This window comes from Musca autumnalis, unplaced genomic scaffold (genome assembly GCF_047663935.1).
Source record: "Musca autumnalis isolate F117 unplaced genomic scaffold, ASM4766393v1 scaffold_3, whole genome shotgun sequence".
NCBI classification, from domain to species: domain Eukaryota; kingdom Metazoa; phylum Arthropoda; class Insecta; order Diptera; family Muscidae; genus Musca; species Musca autumnalis.
Window position 1 is genome coordinate 26,503,774 of NW_027411866.1, and position 21,505 is coordinate 26,525,278.

The following is a 21,505-nucleotide window of genomic DNA, read 5'->3' on the forward strand; positions in this document are numbered from 1 at the left end:
AAGTCGAGACTAGAAAATTTGAGCTTACAAAAATAATCAGTTTAAAACGTGATTGCGTTGCAGTGGTGACAGCTTGTAGAGTGGTGATTGTGGGATTTACGCAAAGATTTTTTATTCACAAAGTTTCTGAAATGAAATAAATTAAATTGACAATTTATTTGAAAATAAATTTAAGTTTACGTTATTGGGCTCCCACTGTTGTCTTAGGTCAGTTACCTAATTGCAGGTCGCGTAACTGCAAACAGCTGATTTTTTGGCAGGACAAAGTAAAAGTGAATTTGATGAATGAAAATTAAATTGCAACGTAACGAACGTTGAGAGGAGTCGGCAAGTGAATATTGAATAATTAATTATTAATTTATTAATAAAATATTAAATAAACAAACCATGTAAGTAAATGTTGTACATATTCGATAAACCAGATAAAATTATTGGTACACGAAATAATTTGCGAAATCAATATTTATACGTGTTATATTGTTATATAGCGGATGACCTGATGACATACATACATCGGCCCGTTTATACACACAAAAACTTCATAGACCATATTGTGAAGATTATCTTTCCCTATCCCTATATATTTTATTTTATACACTTTATTCTCAACAAATCACTTTACGCTTCCAAATAGATGATGTGCTTGCTTGTTCTTACCTCGATCTAGTCCCTCACCTTGTAATTGTGGCAAGAGAGTGTCAACACCGCCTTTTTTGATTTCGGATTACAAATTAATTAATTTATTTAATTTATTGTTGTTTTATGTTTTGTTTGTTAAACTACTAAAGCACGAAAAATAAACCAAAACAAAACCAAAGAAAAAACAACCAAACACGTGAAAAATGACAGAAGTCCAATATTAAGGGGTATTTAGACTATGCAATTTCACACAAATGTAGTTGAACAGTGGTTCAAAGCGGATAATTAGTGGGAAAAGGGACAAATTTAATTTTTAATTATTTTTAACTGTATCTCAGAATACTGCTTACATAAGTGTGTACTTGCTCTGCCGAAATCGAAGAGAGTAATATACATATTATCCAATACTCTGTAGTAATTAAAGACCAAAGTGGTCCCAGAAGATAACGTTAGTGCTGGGACCCGAAATCTGGTATAATTGGGTTATTTACAATGGGGATGCGATTGCAGGGGATAAAGGCCTGTGTACATAAGCTGCCTTGCCTGCTTACTTCTGATAAAAGAATAAAAAAGAAAAGGGCAACCCAGTTCGAAATTTCCTCGGCCTTCTTTTTTCTTTTATTTTTATTATGTCAAAAATGAAGCAGGAAAGCAAAGCAATCAGGCAGAGCAGCTTATGTACGCAGGCCTTAAGTGCTTCCAGGAAAAAATTGTTTTTATTAGGTCTGTACGATAACACAAAAATTTGTACAAACTTTTACAAAAATGCTCTTCGATGACAAACTTGTTCATTTCAAGGGACCGAGTTGAGAGAAAAAGTTTTTTTGCATTTACTTTTTACTTGCGAAGTTATGGTATAGATATAGTACGTAAATTAGAGCTGGCAAAAATCGATAGAATCGATTATTTAATAAAAATTCAATATGGATAGACAGTTTTGTCTATCTATTATCGGATTAATAACCCATAACCTAAAATTTATTGAAATAAATAGAAATTTCACGACTTTTCGGTTTGGTGGATGTGAAAAATTAAGTCCGTACCCAGCCAGCATTTTTTGAAAATTTTAATATTTAATATATTTAATATTTATTTATTCTTTCCAATTCCAAGTCCGAAGACCTCATTTAAGAAATTGACAAAACAACAGGATATTTAACTTAACAGAAAAAAAAAAACTAATCGGAGAGATGCTCAACATAGGCACAATAAAAAAAACATATAGAAACTTCAATACACAACTACTTTCCACTAGTGAAAGTATCGGTATATAATTAAAAAAACACAATCCGGCTAAAAAACTACTCGGTTTCCGAGCAGCAATAGCTCACATCATTACATATAAATTACAATATAATTACGGAATTTGAGCATAAATCCTAACAATTAAAATTATGTATAAATACAATTTTGAACAGGGAAAAGAATTAAAAGGACTACTCAATTAAATTCTTAAAATAGAAATATTAATTTAAAAGTTATTAATGTAAAAAATAGAAATAAATAAAATAAATAAAACATAGTATAAAAATACACTGACAGAATGGAAGACTACTAAGGAAACTGCAACAGGCAGAATCACAATCATGTAAATAGGGAGATGAATAAGTAATTACATTATAGGTGGGGCTGTTTCAAAATACACACAGAGCTTACTTTTGTATGTACTTGGCAATAAATGAAAGTATCTCAACCCGATAGGCAATGAATTGATCGTTCTTGCAACTCTTACTAGAAAAGACCTCTCAAGCAACGAGTTTAATTTTGGTATTCTTATTTGTGGATTCCTTACTGATCTCGAAAATGTGAATTGATCTACCAAAAACAGTGGAGTTTGACATTTCATTACTTTATAAAAGTGAAGCATATAACGCAAAGATACGAAATCTAAAAACTTGCAACCAATAAAATCACAAATATAGGGCGTACATGCTGACGAACATTCAAAGCATAAACGAAACGAATCACACGATTAAACACCAACTGAATTTTCCTGAATACACATGCTAAAGTTCCTGAATAGACCTCAACACAATACAAAATGACAGGCATGACCAAAGCATGTGCCAACTTCTTCTTAACCTCTAAAGACAGGGAAAGCTCTACATTATAAAGTTTTCTTAAGAGAAAATTTACTTTAGACGCAATTGAATTAATATGCTGAGAAAATTTTAAACTTCTATCAACTATAACCCCCAAACACTTAACATGATCAACAAACTCAATGTCTATATTGCTTATCCGAATAGAAACAGGCATATCAGGGCTAAATTTAATCGCTAATTTTAATCAAATTCGAGTCTTTTTTGATCCGAATGCACGATTAAAAAGCTGGAATATGAGCTCATTTTCTTTTCCGTTCATAAATGACTCCTTCGTCGAGAGGAAAACGTGACCTCAGGCGACTTTTCTAAACAAATCACAAATGAGTCTTCTCTGCATTAGTTTCGAGACATTTTTGCTCATTTTCTGATGGTATACAGTTAGGCAAGAAATGTATTGCAAAAACCAAAATTGTAGAAAATTTCATATTAATTGTTCGTTTATGGCAACAAATTATGTAAAAACTATACGGTTTTTTGTGCAAATCTCTTGCTATAGGTCCTTACAACAATATTCCGTCAAAATATGCAAAGGTTATTTGCGATTTATAACAAATACGGTCAAAAATAAAAATTAACTACTATTTGGGGGTGACAATAAAAGTATTGCAAAAATTACCAAATCGATGGTTTCTTCGAGAATTACCAAAGGTGTGTTCCTTAATGAGTTGTCTATCCACTTTGGACATTCATTGGAGCATTAATGAGCTTAGTTAAACCAAAAATTAAGGCTCGGTATGTTCCACTCTAAGGATACTGGTTCCCCAATTTTTAGTAAATCTTGATCCTTCGTTGGAGGATGTTTTTGTAGATTTTTGTTAAATTGGACCCAAACATTTTATAAGGGTTGATATCAGGATGTTGGCCCGATGTATTTAAGAGTTTTGTGTTGTTGTAGTACATCGGCAATTTACACAAATAAGATTAAAATGTCATTATCTGGTCTTTGGAATGGTAGTAGTTGACTTTATTTGAGCTTTCCGGATCGATTTTTCTGACTTTCAGACTAATGCTTATAAAAATTTCTTAATGATGTCAGTGGGGATGTCTTCCCGATCATTATTATATCCGTGAACCCAATTTCGCATACTATTTTCCATGGTAAAGAATATAGTACCCAAATATTCGGTATTCCAGCTTCTCCAGTAGCGGTTTAATTTCCATATTTGATGGGTTTTATTGGATTTGGCGCAATTTTTTGGATTTATTATGATAGCAGAGGATAATATCTATCCACTTAGTAAAAATAAATCATATCAATACGATTTAGAGACGAAATAGTGCTCTGTCGTAGGTCGTTTCAAAATACTACACTGGTGTCAATTTTTTCCATATACTTTCCAAAGGTATTTCGATGTTCTCAAAGCCAAAATCGGACTGTTTTGCATTGTTTCATTATCCTACAATACATATTGAGTCAAATATTCATTCTTGGCATACTTGCCTGTGGCCGATTCGTCATTGTTTATTGTTAATAGGGTCCCATGCATTTTTTACCTGTCTGAAGACCCTCCATGACCGCATTTTTTACATTACATTCAATACTGTTTACATTACATTCAATACTGTTAGTCTATTATTAGCCGCAAAAGGCGGAAAAATGCATAATGACCGCAAAAATGTGCAAAAATTTTATAGGTTTACAGTACTGATTTTCCCGTTGCAATACTTTTATTGTCACGCCCAAGTAGTAGTTAATTCTTATTTTTGACCGTATTTGTTATAAATCGCCAATAACCTTTGCATATTTTGATGGAATATTGTTGTAAAGACCTATAGCAAGAGATTTGCACAAAAAACCGTATAGTTTTTACATAATTTGTTGCCATAAACGAACAATTAATATGAAATTTTCTACAATTTTGGTTTTTGCAATACATTTCTTGCCTAACTGTATATATATTTTTGGGAAACGCCAACTTTTTTTGTAATCTCCCTTCAGTTTTGCAAGGGAGATTTTTTTGGAGGAAAACACATGTTTGAGAGCGTTCATGATACCTACTTTTTCTCCATCGGAATTTTTTTCCGTGAGGATTTTTTGTTTGTGATAGCAAAGAAGGGAAAAGGGAGAAATTCCGCACGGAACTTTCATTCGTGATTGGGCTGATAGTCTTTTTCGAGTCGTAGTTCAATCATTTATGGGTGATTTGTTGTTTTATTTGGGACTCTTTTTAATCACCTATCAGTTTTTAATCACCTATCTGTTCAAAATATGATCAGAAGATACATAATTATAATCACTTTTCAAACACCTGCATGACCCTTTTTTGATTAAGCATTTTTCAATCTCCATGAAGATCAAAATGTGACAATAAATAACGAAAAAATAGTCACATTTTAAACGCCTCAATGATTTATTTGTGATCACTACACATTTGTTGTTGTATTTTAAATTGAACTCTTGTTAGACATTACAGGAAGTCACATTCGAGTCCCTTTCTGAACACATAGTGGTGCTTGTGTGGGTTCGAATCGTCGCCATAATAGGCAAAATTATCTAGCAAATTATATAGTATAGATGGTAGTGATCTCCTACCAAAATAATTTGAGATCCCCTAACACCGGGGTTTGCTGTCAGGGTACCGACTGTGTTATAACGGAGCCTCGTTGATACCTGGGCGCCTCAACGAGTAACATGCTTAGGTCATGCCATGGTCGTCCTCAGTTCCCCCAGTCACAGATCTCTGTGATGGATAAAACAAATAATAATAACACACAAAACAAAAACCAAATCCCTCTGGTAAAGACCAATAATCGATTTTTCGACTTTTCGGTTTTGGTCTGAAACAAAAATTGTATTTTTCGGACTGGCGATTATTTTTCAGTTGTCTAAAAACTCGACTTTCGACTTTTTCATAACCACAGAAAATTTATTATAATCGACTATTCGTCGATTTTCGAGTATTCGATTGAAAATGTAATAGTAAGTTTACATTTAGGAAATCCACTCGATTTCAACTGTCAAATCCATTGCTTAAACGTCAAATGAAATCCATTTGATTTCAGATGAGTTTTCGTTTGACGTATACGCAAAGGAATTGACAGTTGAAATCGAGTGGATTTCGTAAATGTAAGCCAAGCATAAAACTGCCAAAAGTGTAAAACCGCCAAGTCAACAATAGCTTTGTTCCATTACTTTTTTAATGGTAACAGTGGTAAAAGAGAAAAGTGCCAAAATTGCTCTCTCATTAACATTTTTACCAGAAAAGTAAAGGAACGGATAAATGGTAGATCTGGCAGCAATGTCAAAAAAAAAACATAAAAATCAATTTTCGTCTTTTATTTCACAGTTTTTAATTTAGTTTTGTCAGCGTTCGACTTTTTCTTCTGTTTTTCGTCCATTTTTTTCTTCATTGTGAAATAATCGTCAAACAAAAGTCGAAAAATCAGTTCTGCCATTTTTTACCTGTAGAAATTTGTCTGGTAGAAGAGAAAGGCATAAGTGCTCTTTCTCCTCTCTCACTCTCTTAAAAATTGCTGCCAGTTTTACCACGTTTTAAGGAACGCTTTGCAGTTTAAAAATGGTAACAAATGGTAAAAATGGTAACCTCAGGTAAGTAAAGGAACACAGCTAATCTATTAGCAAACTCGAAAATCCGTCAAAAGATAATCGATTATGCGATTTTCCCTACATACAAAACTCGACTACGATTTTTAGACTTTTGACTGCAAAAAGTCGATTACTCGAAAGTCGACTTACCTAGGTTTAAGGATGCACAGCCCTCTATTAGAATAGGTGACTGCTTCACTCGGAGACCGTTAGTCTATTGTCCATTGTGTTCATCCTGTGTAGCCTATTTAAAGATGATGGAGATGATGATTTAAAGATGATGGAGGTGTGTTGTTGAGATGATTAAAGATGAAAGAGATGATTGAGTGTAGATGCAGCTTGATGAAATGAGGATGATAGGATAGAGATGATTTTGAGTGTAGGAGATGTAGAGATTGGCGCCAAGGAATTATCTGGAAGAGTGAAAAGAGTCTGATTATTAAGGGTTGTTAAGGACCTTTGCCAAGCCATGCTAGATGTCTGGCAAAGTTGAGTAGGACGATGGGATCTATGTTAGACAGGAAGGTCAGAGTGTCTATCTCATATCTGCCTAGTGTACGGTGTATCCTTGTTTGCAACATGGGCCACCTATAAACCAGATGTTCGACAGTCTCTATCTCCTCCGCATCTACACATAGTCTGCGGTAGTCAATGCCACTGTCGTCCCATTTTGAAGTTAGGGACCTCACTCTGCAGTGATCTGTTATAAGTCCCACCGCGATTTTCATCCCAAACTTATCAAGTGAGAGGAGGGAAGACGTTCTTCGACGAGAAATCACAGGCCATATTGCCTTGGATACCCTACAACCAGGTTCCAATAGCCATCTTTGATGTGCTTTCTCATTGAAGATCTCCCGAAGTTTGCCGATGTAGTGGCACATCGGTGGCCGGACGGTTTCATCAACTGATAAGTGGATAGATCTAGAGCCACCTCGAGCCAGTTCATCTGCTACCTCGTTTCCCATGATGTTGCTGTGACCCGGAACCTAACATAGCTTTACGATATCGTGTATATCTGGCAGAACTCTCCTACAATCAAGAATAGCTCTTGAATTTATGGTCCATAACTTGAGAGCCTTGAGGGCCGCTTGACTATTGTCATATATAGTCACCGGTCCTGTAAGACTGCCTTCAAGCCTTTCACCAATTCAGCTGCTTTCCTGATAGCAAGAATCCACGCCTGAAAAACACTACAATTATCGTCAAACTTATATGTGTTTTTAATTTGTAGATTCTCGCAGTAGACGCCAGCACCAGTACCTTTTTCCATTTTGGACCCGTCTGTGTACATTGCCAGACCGTCCAGAGGAGATATGCACTCAGCCCATGCGTCTCTGCTTGGGAAGATAACAGTTAAGGAGTCAAACTTGAATGAGGTAGGCATATAATCGCTTACGCAACCATTGTCTAACTAACTCAAGTCGACTATCAATTAGTTTTAGGACATTCGAGTGTCCAAAGTGTGAACCACGCCAACACCCTGACTCCCGGAGTCTAAAAGTAGTTCTCGCCGCCTGAAACTGGATTTGGAGATCCAGGATGACGTCTAAAGCAGCTTGAGGAGTGCTTTTAATCGAACCGCCAATCAGCAGCGACGTGGTTCTTTGTACACTTCATAATTTGGAGAGTAACGCTTTGTTCCCAAGAGCTTGCCAACAGACCAGTCCACCATAGGTAAGTATGGGCAGGACCACGGTTACATACAGCCAGTGTATGATCTGTGGTCTCAATCCCCAGCTTTTCCCAATGGAGTTCTTACAGGAATAGAGTGCCATGAGTCCTTTTTTAGTTCGCTCCTCTAAATTTCTTTTCCTTGACAAGCGATGGTCCAGAATAGTGCCGAGGTATTTAGCTTCCGTAGAAAGTTCTAGGGCCTTCCAGGACTGGAGGCTCGAAATTGGAAATTTTCCGTTTCTTAGTGAATAGTACAAGCTCTGGGTTTTCCGGGTTTACTCCCATACCGTTGTTCTGGACCCAGTTTGCAAGTTGTACTAAGGCTCTTTGCATGAGCTCAGACAGGGTTGGCAGGAATTTGCCACTTACATATCAGCACAACCACATCATCAGCATAAGCAACCACCTTGATCTTCAGCCGGTCGAAGCACACAAGTATTTCATTTATTACCAGAAGCCATAGCAGGGGTAAGAGAACTCCTCCTTGCGGAGTACCTCTGTTAACAGATTTCATCACGGAACTCTCTCCTATGCATGAGTTGATGATTCTACTCTTCAGCATCTCATCAATCCATTCAACAAGGATGGAGGAAATGCCTGTGTTGCTGAGAGCATTGTGGATTGATTCAAGCTTCACGTTATTGAAAGCCCCTCGACTTACCTTTCCCTACTACGATCACAGACATCGCTGCACCTAGTGCAATTAACGCAATATTGGGCGGGACGACTGCTCCACACCAACTTTGGACAAGATTAGCGGCTCCATAAATACGCAGAGCAGGGAATTGCTCAATCTATTGAGGGAAATTGCGTCCCTAGATTTGAGTCGGGAGAGTTCTCCCATGAGCAACTGTGTGGATATTCCCCTGTCGGATGACGAGATGGACACCACGGTCATCCCATCTCAGACGAACAGGGATCTGTCCACCTCTGTGCTCCGGGGAGAACTAACTCCCTCAAGGGATGGAATGTCGGTCGGTACCGGCAGACAGGTTCTTCCCATGCTGGACGCCTTGGTGGTTGAGGATATCGATGAAGAGATGGATAATTCTCTCACATCCCCTTCCATCAAGAGCAGTAAGGCCCGCGAAAGAAAAGACAGACACGGCTACAAAAGATTTGTAGATAAATATCCACTAGAGGTATCCTAGGCGGAATTCCGGGAGATAAGGTTAAAACTTTGCTTTTTAAGGCGTATTGAGAAGACAGTCGACAGTCCGGTGGTCTCGGGTTGTCTGGATAGCTTGCAGACATCAAAAGTGTTTGCGGCAAGGAAGGACACCTCGACTTCATCGGCTCCCTCAAAGTCGGGTGGCTAAAAACAAATCTGGCACTTCGGGGAAATTAATGCTAGCCTGAAGGGGAATGGTGCTGGTAGAGGCCGGGTGGCTGGTAAGAGTGATGGTCCATCAATCACAAAAATGGCTAGATGTCAGAGGACTCCCTGTTCAGAGAGTAAGGTCTTCTGAGGTTCCACAGCCAGGTGCCAAGATGATGGTGCACCGCCAGTCGAACAGTCAACCGGCGCCGTTCGCGAAGGTGGTCGCTCGCCAACCGATTAAGGGAGCTCAACCAAGGAGGGCCTGCAAAGGCAGTCCGGATCAAAAATCCCCAAAACCGGTTGAACCCCAAGACCGGTTCACCTTCTGGTGGCGATCACTGATAGGTGTGATCCTGAAGTCAGGATCAATGACTATCACCGGTTGCTAGTGGAGGATTTTCTGAGGAGGGTCATAAGCTCCGATGATGTAGATGAGAGAAAGACCGGCTTTGACAGGGCAACCGTATACAGATATGTCAAAGTCATCAACTGCAAGGATGAGGAATAGCGAGATTTCCTCAACCAAACAGTGAACTGTTCTGATGCTCTGTGGGATAGTTCCAGGCTGGTTGCGATTTCCATAAAAGAAATCACATCAAGGATTATGGCGACAGCGAGGGTGCCACACCACTGACTAAACAGTTTCTGCATGCAATCCTGTCTGCTGTGTCATACCTGCCATCACACAATGATGGAAGATCCACCTACCCGACACATCTGTATACAGAGGAGTCAAAGACACCCGACACATCCGTTAGGTCTTCAGGTGCTTCGAGTTCTCAATTCATATAGAGAACTTTAAACAGGTGCACTTACAACCTTCAGAGTCCTTACGATACTTCGCATTTGTTCAATTACCCATCAAAAGACTATCCTCCGATCGTCTATATAAATTCCACTTGTCTCTTCAATAAATAAAGTCTAGCTTTCGAACATATTTAAAGTCTACCATTAGCTCGTTTATAAAAACTCTCTCGGTTTTTGTATAAAACTTTTTAAAAACTTCCTTCGGCTCGTCTATAAAGACTCCCTTGTGCGCGTCTATAAAGACCCCTTCGTATTTATAGCAGCATCCGGCAAAAAGGAGATTAACAACAGAACAACCACCACTCAGTCTTAGAGTTGTGCTTTCTAGTTCGTTTAGCTGATCGATCTTTTAAGTTCAGGTCTTTTGATTGAACTAGTTCGTTCTTTTAGTTCAGTAGTTCAGTTCGTCGCATGATGACCTTTTGCTACCATTTTGCCTATCAATTTCTTCAAGCTTTTTCATAGGAGGCGGTCTCCGGATGTTGAGAGCTTGTACTTGGCAATTCTACTCCAACCGCGTCAGATTCAAAGTTCAGAGTTCTGTGTGTTTGCTGCCGTTTCAAGAGGCGGTTACTGCCTTTTCATCACCAAAGGAATATGATGATGCTTTGTCTTCATGTGTCTACTTAAATTGCCAATGTACCCTCCAGCAGTAGTCAAGGATGTGGGGCAATACTTGCATGTCGCTTTTTTAGATTCATTTTCCTTAAAATGCATCCAAATTCCACAATATTTTCTGTTTTCAGACATATTACTTTCTAAGAACAAATTTGCACTCTTCGATTGAGAAAAACTAGCAAAATGTAATTGTCTTACCCTGCGTTTACACATGACAGGACAGTTGAGTACATGTATTAATTGTCAAAAACCCAAAACATGCCTGTGTGACGTAGGCGTCTAGACGACTGCAAAAACAGTAGTCAAATTATGAATGAAAATCGTCGATTTCTTTTTGTTTTCCGTTCACATATTTTGTTTTTGTTCATGTTCTTTTGTTTTCAACACATTTCAATTATTATCTCACTTGTTTTACAAAAATGTCAAAAATTTGTTAACCCTACTGTCTGTGAAAAAATGATGGACAGCTGACAAATGTATGTATGTGTTAGTAAATTAGAGTTTGAAGACAAATTGTATGGTGCAAACGCCGGCTGAAACAGCTGACATTTCTTTCGTTCTTTTACTGAACTATAAAGAACGACTTCAAGTGATCTAGTTCAGTCGTTCTTTGAGGTGAGTCATTCAATTGAACTAGTTCGTTCGCGAACTACACAACTCTACTCAGTCTTCGTTCAGAAGTCAATGAAGAAGGTTCTGCTGTCGCTTGTTTCAATGATTTTTAGTTTTAGCAATGCATTAACGCGGGTGCCACCGTGGTGCAATGGTATGCACACCCGCCTTGCACACATAAGGTCGTGGGTTCGATTCCCCGGCCAGGCAACATCAAAACACTTTTCAACGGTGGCAAAATACCCCTCAGTAATGTTGGCGACATTTCCTGAGTATTTCAGCCATGAAAAACTTCTCTACAAAAGTGGTGTCTTAGACACGCCGTTCGGACTCGGCGATAAACTGTAGGTCCCATATCATTGAGCTAATATGAATCGGGGTGCACTCATTGATATGAGAGAAGTCTCCCTTGTCCCTATGGGATGTTGTGGAACAATTATATATAATGCATTAACGCACACGCTGTTTGTGAAGAGAGCGAGAGATATTCGTTTGCGTGAGACCGCAAACAATGCGTTTGTATTAGTGCCGATACCTGATTTAAAGACTCCCTTCGACTCGTCTATAAAGACTCCAGTTGGCTCGTCTATAACAACACTCTTTTCTTTGTACATAAATAATCCCATTCGCTTGTTTTTTAAGACTCCCTTTCGATTGTATATAAAGACTCCTTTTCGATAGTCTATAACAGTATGAGGCAGAGAACATTTTTGGGTCTCTCTTGTGCCCTCAATGAGCGTAAATTTGTTGTTGTTCACAACGTGTTAGCATCTACACAGGCTGTGAGCGATAACAAATTTACGCTCACTTAGAGCACATGGGCTCTCTTGTGAGTCACAATGCCTTCCCCTGGTCTATAAGGACTCCCTTCGGCTCGTCTATAAAAACTACATAAATACTCCCATCAGCTCGCCCATAAAGACACCCGCCGGCTCCTCTATGAAGAATCCCTTTGGCTCGTCTATAAAAACTCTATTCTCCCTCCGACTCGTCTATAAAGACTCCATCCGGCTTGTCTATAAAAACTCCCTTTGGCTCGTCTATTGCTCTGTTCCTTTACGTGCCTGAGGTTACCATTTTTAACCTGTAATGTGTTCCCTTACTTTTAATAGCCTACAATTTATATGATAGCAGTTTACCACTTTTACCATTTTCTGCCACTGTTACCATTTTTAAAAGTAAAGGAACAGACCATACATGGTAGAATAAAGTAAAGGTAGGCCACAGCTAACAGCTGATTACAATTTTTTTCTTTTTATGGCCTAATCTGTCAAAAGCAGGCTTGACATTTTGTACTGTTTTTGACATTATGCAATCATAAAGGTAGATGTATCGCTAATTGTTCCAACAAAAAACTTCTGCTGTAACACTATATCTTAAAATTGAAAACAAGGACAAAAAATATGTATTCGCGTGGCAAAATAAAATTGTTGATTTCTTTAGCAAAACTTACGAATGAACAATTTATCAAATATTGATGTTAATTTAAATTTGTTCCAAAAGTACGGGAATGTAAAAATTAAAATTTTTGTAAAAATTCTGCTGACATTTATCTGCAAATCGGATGCCAGCAATCACGATGTCAGATTAGCCAAACTTGTCAAGTAGAAAATAAGTGAATGACATTTTTTCACTGTCATAAGTTTGGGAAGAACTTTTGCTATTTTTGGAACACTTTTCCAACAAGAATATTGTGGAGCCTAGCTAAAGAAATGTTTTTACACTATATGGCACTTTTAACATATAAAAAGTGAAGCTCTAAGTTCCATAGTCCCAATTTACATTAGGCGAGTTTACTTGCGGCAATTGTCAGTTTGTAGGTGAGAGAGGGTGCTGGGAGGCAAAGGGTTACCATATGCCTCACCTCTCTCTCCTACAAAATGACAATTGCCGCAAGTAAACTCGCCCAATGTAAATTGGGACATACATGGTTTAATAAGAAAGGTTAGCCAAAGCTGTATGTCAATTTAAATTTTTTCATTCGAGTATTCCTAAAACTTCAAAACAATATACACAAACTGTGTATGTGTGTGTGGTGTTTGAATAATATGTCAAACAGTTTTAAAAACAATCGAATTCAATGATTTTTAAAATTATTTTTGGGACACTTGTATGGAAATAATTCGTCAGGTTATCATTGAAACAAACATTTTATCATATCCACAACTTGATTATGCGGAGAAACATTGGTCCTTCATTCATTTTTCGCGATTTTTATAAAATGTTCAAAATTGGTGTTGTAAACAAACCCACTTGTTGCTTAATTTTGAAGTTTTAGGAATTCAGGAAAAACAAGGGTTCTATAGTTTTTTTTCATTTAAATCTACCTCTTTACTTATACCATGGGGACATATGTATGTTTTTGTAATACGGGATACCTATGCAGGTACATCTACCATTATTATTGTACCATGCCATTTGACGTTTTAAGCCATGGCTGCAGGTTGACATTTCTCAGAGATTTTCATACCTGGCCTACCTCTATTTTATTGTATCATGAGACCATATATAAACTCCTTTCTGGACGTTTATAAAGACTACCTTCTGGTCATATATAAATACTGTATTCAACTCATCTATAGAGATTTCCTTCTCAGTTCGTCTATAAAGACTCCCTCCATCTCACATATAAAGATTGCCTCCGCTCTTCTATAAAGACTCCTGTCATCTCGCCTATAAAGCCTTCTTTCAGCTCGTCTACAAAGACTCCATTAAGTTCGTTTATAAAGATTACCTTCTGGTCTTTTATAAACACTTCCTTTTCGCTAATCTATGAAGACCTCCTTCGGCTCGTCAATTAAGTCTACCTTTTGCTAGTCTATAGAGACCCCCTTTTGCTCGTCTACATATTGGTATCAAAAGTTTTTATCTAAAAACTTTCCTGCTTGTTTCTTTTTATCACTTGTTGTACCTATGTACATATATAAAATCCCCTGGTTAACCTTAATTCTTGTAATTACCTAATTTTTTCCATGAAAAGTTTCTACTTATGGAAATACTGTGTTGATCAACACATTTACACTCTTTTTCATCATCTCTGCACAATGTTCTCTCTTCTTTCAGAAATAGCAAATAAAAGGTGTTGCGCGCTCTTCCAATCAAGAGCCCCCCAACCAAACAAAATATGGAAATGTTGGGCACACATGTTTTGTTGTGCTGGCGCCGTCAGTCATTCATTATTAGAACTCGTGCAGTAAAGTTGATTGGAGATCGTGCGGTATTTGTTACCGGTCAGAGATCATCATCATCGACATTATCGTCAAGTGGACAAATAAAACATACCCAATGTCAAACGGAGAGGACGACAACAACCTGGCACACGCATAATAATAGAAACAACGACAACAACATGTTGCAAACTTTTGAGGAATATGTGTTCCAAACACATGACAAGAAATTTATTTCACCCAACCGCAGCATGGATTATGATAAGAGAAGTAAAAACAACATAACAACAACAATACCACCAACAAATAGTTCACTAATAACAACAAAAACTCCTCCCGATGGTGTTTCTAACAGTGTTGGTAGTCATAGTACATTGTTGACTTTGAATAACAACCTGGCGAATCTGGGGGCTGGAGCAGATAGTAGACAACAACAACTGCATGAAGCTTGTTTAGACTATGAGGTAGGTCATTAATATTGTTGTTGTTCTTGTCTCAAATTGATAAATTTTTGTTTTTTTAGGAGGCCGTTAAAGCCCTGAACTTGTTACAATCAAATGCTGAAGCTTTACGCTCATCACTGCATCAACGTAGACGTCTGAATTCATTACAAGAAACGGAAAAATATCTGCTGCGCAGTGGTTTAACCTTAGACGATTTGAAAGCTTTGTCTGTAATACATGTAGCTGGTACAAAGGGAAAGGTATGTATGTTGACCATGATATCAGAATTATTATGAATTCTTAGACTTGGGATTTTGTAATACGAAAAGTTCCCCAAACGTGATTCAACTTTTTGTTATTTCCTTAACGTACTCTCATCATAATTTTTTAAATAGAATTTTGCTTAATATTTCCATGACAACGATAAGGGTTGAGCAAATAATTTATGCGGTGAAGATCACAAGTGTTGGTAATTTATAGGGGATTACAATAATTAGTAGGTGTATAAAGACTACATTCTTTCTAAAGAACAGAAGAATTTCAACAATAGTCCACTATAAATGTAGACTTAAAAAAAAACCAAGGCAAATTAAACAGTGGTGAACAGTAGTGGTATCGACAAATTTTGCCTTGCAAAAACCTGATCATTTTTTAAGCATTTTGGGAGCAACAATGTTTGTGATTTTGTTTTTTTTTTTGCTTACTAAGGCGATTGTGATATGGTGATATTGGAATTAATTCTCTTTCGGGTTGAGCATTGAAAAATTATTAATCCACCGAAATCCCACACATTCAACCATTATGCTACGTTTCACGGCTGGTTAATTCCGATCATCAGGCATATTCGAATTTTATTTTAGTGGGTGGACGAAGGCTATGCTTGGAAACTAGTAAATTTTCTCAAGATTTTGGTACTATCACAAATTTTTCGACCAACCAAGACCAAAACAAACTTGGATTTCTGAAGAAACCAAAGCAAACTTAATGAAAGTAGTTTTTGAACAACTTTAGACGATTTTTTAAACAAACTTTGATTTTTAAGGAACATTGAGAGCAATTAAATCCCACAATGACGTCCACAGTAAAAAGTTTTTTGTCGTCTATATAAAAACCTTCCTTCAGGGCATCTATAAGGGGTCTCGTATATAAAAACTACCTTTATGTCGTCTGGTAGGACCCCCTTCAAGTCTTCTGCTTAGAATCCGTCTATAAAATCTCCACTAATGTCGCCGAAAAGATAACCCAGATGTGTCAATAAAAATTGTAAAGATTCCTTTCCTAAAGACTGCCTTCAGTTTATCTATAATGACTCCCTTTGATCGTCTGTATAGACTCCCTTCAGATCGACTATAAAGACTCCCTTCAGCTCGTCTATAAAGACCCTCTTCAGCTCGTCTATAAAGACTCCTTTCAGCTCGTCTATAAACACTCAGTTCTTCTATAAAAACTCCCTTCAAATTGAAACCAAATCTTATTTTCCTCTTCCTTCAGCTCCCTTCAGCTATAAAGACTCCCTTCAGCTTGTCTATAAAGACTCCCTTCAGCTCGTCTATAAAGACTCCCTTCAGCTTGTCTATAAAGACTCCCTTCAGCTCGTCTATAAAGACTCCCTACAGCTCGTCTATAAAGACTCCCTACAGCTCGTCTATAAAGACTCCCTTCAGTTCGTCTATAAAGACTCCCTTCCGCTCGTCTATAAAGACTCCCTTCCGCTCGTCTATAAAGACTCCCTTCCGCTCGTCTATAAAGACTCCCTTCCGCTCGTCTATAAAGACTCCCTTCCGCTCGTCTATAAAGACTCCCGTCAGTTCGTCTATAAAGACTCCCTTCCGCTCGTCTATAAAGACTCCCTTCCGCTCGTCTATAAAGACTCCCTTCCGCTCGTCTATAAAGACTCCCTTCCGCTCGTCTATAAAGACTCCCTTCCGCTCGTCTATAAAGACTCCCTTCCGCTCGTCTATAAAGACTCCCTTCCGCTCGTCTATAAAGACTCCCTTCCGCTCGTCTATAAAGACTCCCTTCCGCTCGTCTATAAAGACTCCCTTCCGCTCGTCTATAAAGACTCCCTTCAGCTCGTCTATAAAGACTCCCGTCAGTTCGTCTATAAAGACTACCTTCCGCTCTTCCATAAAGACTCCCGTCAGCTCATCTATAAAAACTGCCGTCAGTTCGTCTATAAAGACTGCCGTCAGTTCGTCTACAAAGACTCCCTCCAAATTGACACCAAATCTAATTCTCCTCTTTCTTCAGCTCTTCTATAAAGACTGCCTTCAGCTTGTTTATAGAGACTCCCCTCAGCTCGTCTATAAAGACTCCCCTCAGCTCGTCTATGAAGACTCCCATCAGGTCGTCTATAAAGACTGCATTCAGTTCGGCTATAAAGACTTCCTTCATCTCGTCTACAAAGACTTCTTCAGCTCGTCTATAAAAACTCCCTTCCGCGAGTCTATATAGACTCCCTTCAGCTCGTCTATAATGACTCCCTTCACCTCGTCTATAAAGACTTCCTTCAGGTCGTCTATAAAGACTTCCTTCAGGTCGTCTATAAAGACTCCCTTCGGCTCGTCTATAAAGACTACCTTCAGCTCGTCTATAAAGACTTCTTCAGCTCGTCTATAAAAACTCCCTTCCGCGAGTCTATATAGACTCCCTTCAGCTCGTCTATAATGAGTCCCTTCACCTCGTCTATAAAGACTTCCTTCAGGTCGTCTATAAAGACTCCCTTCGGCTCGTCTATAAAGACTACCTTCAGCACGTCTATAAAGACTGCTTTCAGCTCGTCTATAAAGATTCTCTGCAGTTCTTCTATAATGACTCCCTTCTCCCGCCTATAAAGACTCCATTTAGATCGCCTATAAAGAGTCCGTTCTGCTGGTTTATAAAAAATCTCTTCTGCTCGTCTATAACGACTAACTTCCGCTCGTCTATAAGGACTCCCTTCAGCTCGTCTCTAAAGACTCCCGTCAGTTCGTCTATAAAGACTCCCTCCAAATTGAAACCAAATCTAATTTTCCTCTTCCTTCAGCTCGTCTATGAAGACTCCCTTAAGGTCGTCTATAAAGACTTCCTTCATCTCGTCTATAAAGACTCCCTTCAGCTCATCTATATAAACTCCCTTCCGCGAGTCTATATAGACTCGCTTCAGCTCGTCTATAAAGTCTCCCTTCGGCTCATCTATAAAGACTCCATTCGGCTCGTCTATAATGACTCCTTTCTCCTCGCCTATAAAGACTCCATTTAGATCGCCTATAAAGATTCCGTTCTGCTGGTCTATAAAGACTCTCTTCAGCTCGTCTATAAGGACTCTCTTCGGCTTGTATATAAAAACTCCCTTCCGCTCGTCTATAAGGACTCCCTTCGATCGCCTTTAAAGAGTCCCTTGGGTTCGTCTATTAAGACTCCCTTCCTCTCATCTATAAAGAATTGAAACCACATCTCATTTTCCTCTCCCTATTGTCTCGCTGTGAAACCGAATTACGTTTCCAAATAAAAAAATGCATGCAAAAAAAGTTGCATTAAAATGCGATCAATGACACAGTGGGATAGACATCAAAATACTATGCATACATATATAGAATTTATTACATTTCCGATAACCTAACGACCACAAGAAAACACACACACACCTTCGCACATGGAATAGCTAAAGCAAAAATTCTATTAGTTCGTCAGTCATACATAATTATGGAAGAAGCCATTCATATCAGAGACGCCATATGAATTGTAATCAAAGTAAGATTAGCAATCAATAAAATTTGCAACAACAAGAAATTTTTGTGGAACAATCAAAACAGAATGTTTTTGGTCAAAGGTTATTTCCAATATGTTTTGGTACTGATGCATTGTTCCAAACCACTTTGAACTGCTTTCTGTTTAACTATACTTTATTCATCTATTTTTGTTCTTATCTCTTCCAGGGCTCCACTTGTGCTCTTGCCGATTCCATACTGCGTCATTATGGTGTGAAGACGGGCTTTTATAGTTCACCCCACTTGGTGTCGCTAACCGAACGCATACGCATTAATGGCCAACCGATATCGAAACAAAAGTTCACACAATATTTCTGGCCAGTCTATAATAGACTGAAGGCTCAACAGGAAGATGAAAATGATATGCCCGCCTATTTTAAGTTCCTAACAATTCTTTGCTTCCACGTTTATCTGGCAGAAAAGGTGGATGTGGCAATTTTGGAAGTGGGTATTGGTGGTGAATTGGATTGTACAAATATTGTGCCACATACCAAGACGGTGGGCATAACATCGTTGGGTTTGGAGCATACCAATCTATTGGGCAACACATTAAAGGAAATTGCATGGCAAAAGGCGGGAATCATTAAGCCCAGATGTCAAGTGTATACCTCCGTAAAGCAGCCGGAGTGTTTGGAGGTTATAAAGGCCAGAGCTGAAGAGAAAAACGCCACTTTGCATATTGTCCCCGAATTACAAGACTATTTTGGAGAAAATGAAAAGCTTAGGTCCCTGAAGGATGCTTTCAATAACATAACCCTACTTAATGGTTCTCTGGCTCTGCAATTGGCCTATGATTGGCTAAGGCAAAATCGTAATGGTTTCTATAAACATTATGGCGTAAATAAACCCTACCTAAGTGAACAGGCCTTGGAGGGTTTGGTGAATTGTATTTGGCCCGGCAGATGCCAGCTGGTGAAGTTCTATAACTTCAAGTAAGTAAACATATAGCATATAAGTCCTTGAAATTGTTTCTCTAATCCTCTCCTTTCTCTCCCCACAGCATGCACTTAGATGGTGCTCACACTGTTGAAAGTATGGAAGTTTGTGGCAATTGGTTTGCCAACACCACAAGTCCAAATAAAATACCAAAAATTTTAATATTCAACACAACTGGTGAACGTGATTCCAAGAATCTCTTAGCCATTTTACGCAATTACACCGATTTTGATTTGTTATGTTTTGTTCCTAATATTGCCTCAAATGCTGCCTCCCAAAATCCAGATACCAAATCGGTTTTACATTCACATGTTGAACAATTGAAAAGGGTCCAAATGCATTTAAGCAATTGGCAAGAATTGTGTCGGCAGTCATGTGGAGAAGTAGAGCGAGCCAAACAGCGACAACAAGCTAAAACCTATACCACAGTCATGTCCTGCTTTCAAGATATACGACAAATCTATACATCTCAAGAATTGGATATATTAGTTACCGGTTCCATACACTTAATTGGGGCCGTTATATTATCATTAAATGAGCTCAGCGTGGAACTAAGGGAAGAAAAGCAACATAATTAAGCTTAACACTGTACTATAATTAGTTTGTAAGCGTTATTTTCTCGTCATTTGTATTTGTAAATATGTTTTGCTTTTTTTATTTTGAGAATCCGGCATTCGTAATTCTTATTTTAAATTATATTAACTAAAGTGAAAATTAAATATGACCTTCATTCTAAAATTACCAATTCAAATATTCATTTTGTGTCAAACTAAAAGAAGCTGAATCTCAGTTTTTCGTCTCTTTATAGGCAACCTAAAGCGAATCTTTATAAGTCTTTATAGGCGAGCTAAAGGGAGTCTTTATAGGCGAGCTGAAGCGAGTCTTTATAGGCGACCTGAAGCGAGTCTTTATAGTCGAGCAGAAGCGAATCTTTATAGTCGAGCTGAAGCGAATCTTTATAGGCGAGCTGAAGCAAGTCTTTATAGGCGACCTGAAGCGAGTTTTTATAGGCGAGCTGATGCGAATCTTTATAGTCGAGCTGAAGCGAATCTTTATAGGCGAGCTGAAGCAAGTCTTTATAGGCGAGCTGAAGCGAGTCTTTATAGGAGAGCTGAAGTGAGTCTTTATAGGCGAGCTGAAGTGAGTCTTTATAGGCGAGCTGAAGTGAGTCTTTATAGGCGAGCTGAAGCGAGTCTTTATAGGCGAGCTGAAGCGAGTTTTTATAGGCGAGCTGAAGCGAATCTTTATAGTCGAGCTGAAGCGAATCTTTATAGGCGAGCTGAAGCGAGTCTTTATAGGCGACCTGAAGCGAGTCTTTATAGGCGACCTGAAGCGAGTTTTTATAGGCGAGCTGAAGCGAATCTTTATAGTCGAGCTGAAGCGAGTCTTTATAGGCGAGCTGAAGCGAGTTTTTATAGGCGACCTGAAGCGAGTTTTTATAGGCGAGCTGAAGCGAATCTTTATAGGCGAGCTGAAGCAAGTCTTTATAGGCGAGCTAAGCCAGCCTTTATAGGCAAATTGAAATGATTTTTAAGCGAGTTGAATCCAGTTTTTCTGTTCGAGTTGAAGCGGATATTGCCGGAGTCGAAATGTTGCCACTTCAGTATGTCAACATCTTTGATAAATTTGGCGTAGGTCTGTGGTGCTAAATAGATAAGAGAAAATATGGGCGTATCATGTGGTCCTTGCCTGCTCTGCGGTCATATGTCTACAATGCCAGGAATAATTCTGGCTTGGTACGCGTTGAAGATTGTTGACCCACCATATATCTGAAGAGTACGGGTGCCTCTGTAGACCCTTTCTGAGAGAAAGGGTGCTTTTATACACCTTTTCTAAGAGAAAGGGTGCTTCTACAGACCCTTTCTAAGAGAAAGGGTGCTTCTATAG

The 21,505-nt window shown here is 38.4% G+C and overlaps 1 protein-coding gene across 1 annotated transcript; it reads left to right on the forward strand.

The window, feature by feature from the left end:
- Positions 1 to 43: 43 nt before the first annotated feature.
- Fpgs1 (Folylpolyglutamate synthase 1) lies at positions 44 to 20,356 on the forward strand. Its single transcript, XM_073972615.1, has 5 exons — positions 44 to 389; positions 14,387 to 14,954; positions 15,014 to 15,193; positions 18,851 to 19,614; positions 19,683 to 20,356. Exons 2-5 carry the CDS (start codon positions 14,448 to 14,450, stop codon positions 20,194 to 20,196), a joined length of 1,965 nt encoding a protein of 654 aa, XP_073828716.1. The 5' UTR covers positions 44 to 389; positions 14,387 to 14,447; the 3' UTR covers positions 20,197 to 20,356.
- Positions 20,357 to 21,505: the final 1,149 nt, after the last annotated feature.

Bases quoted from the DNA above. Each gene is read 5' to 3' on its own strand.
- Fpgs1 (XM_073972615.1), top strand. From the start codon at position 14,448: ATGGAAATGTTGGGCACACATGTTTTGTTGTGCTGGCGCCGTCAGTCA. The intron at 14,955-15,013 runs GTAGGTCATTAA...TTGTTTTTTTAG, and splicing joins AAGCTTGTTTAGACTATGAG to GAGGCCGTTAAAGCCCTGAA. The intron at 15,194-18,850 runs GTATGTATGTTG...TATCTCTTCCAG, and splicing joins TAGCTGGTACAAAGGGAAAG to GGCTCCACTTGTGCTCTTGC.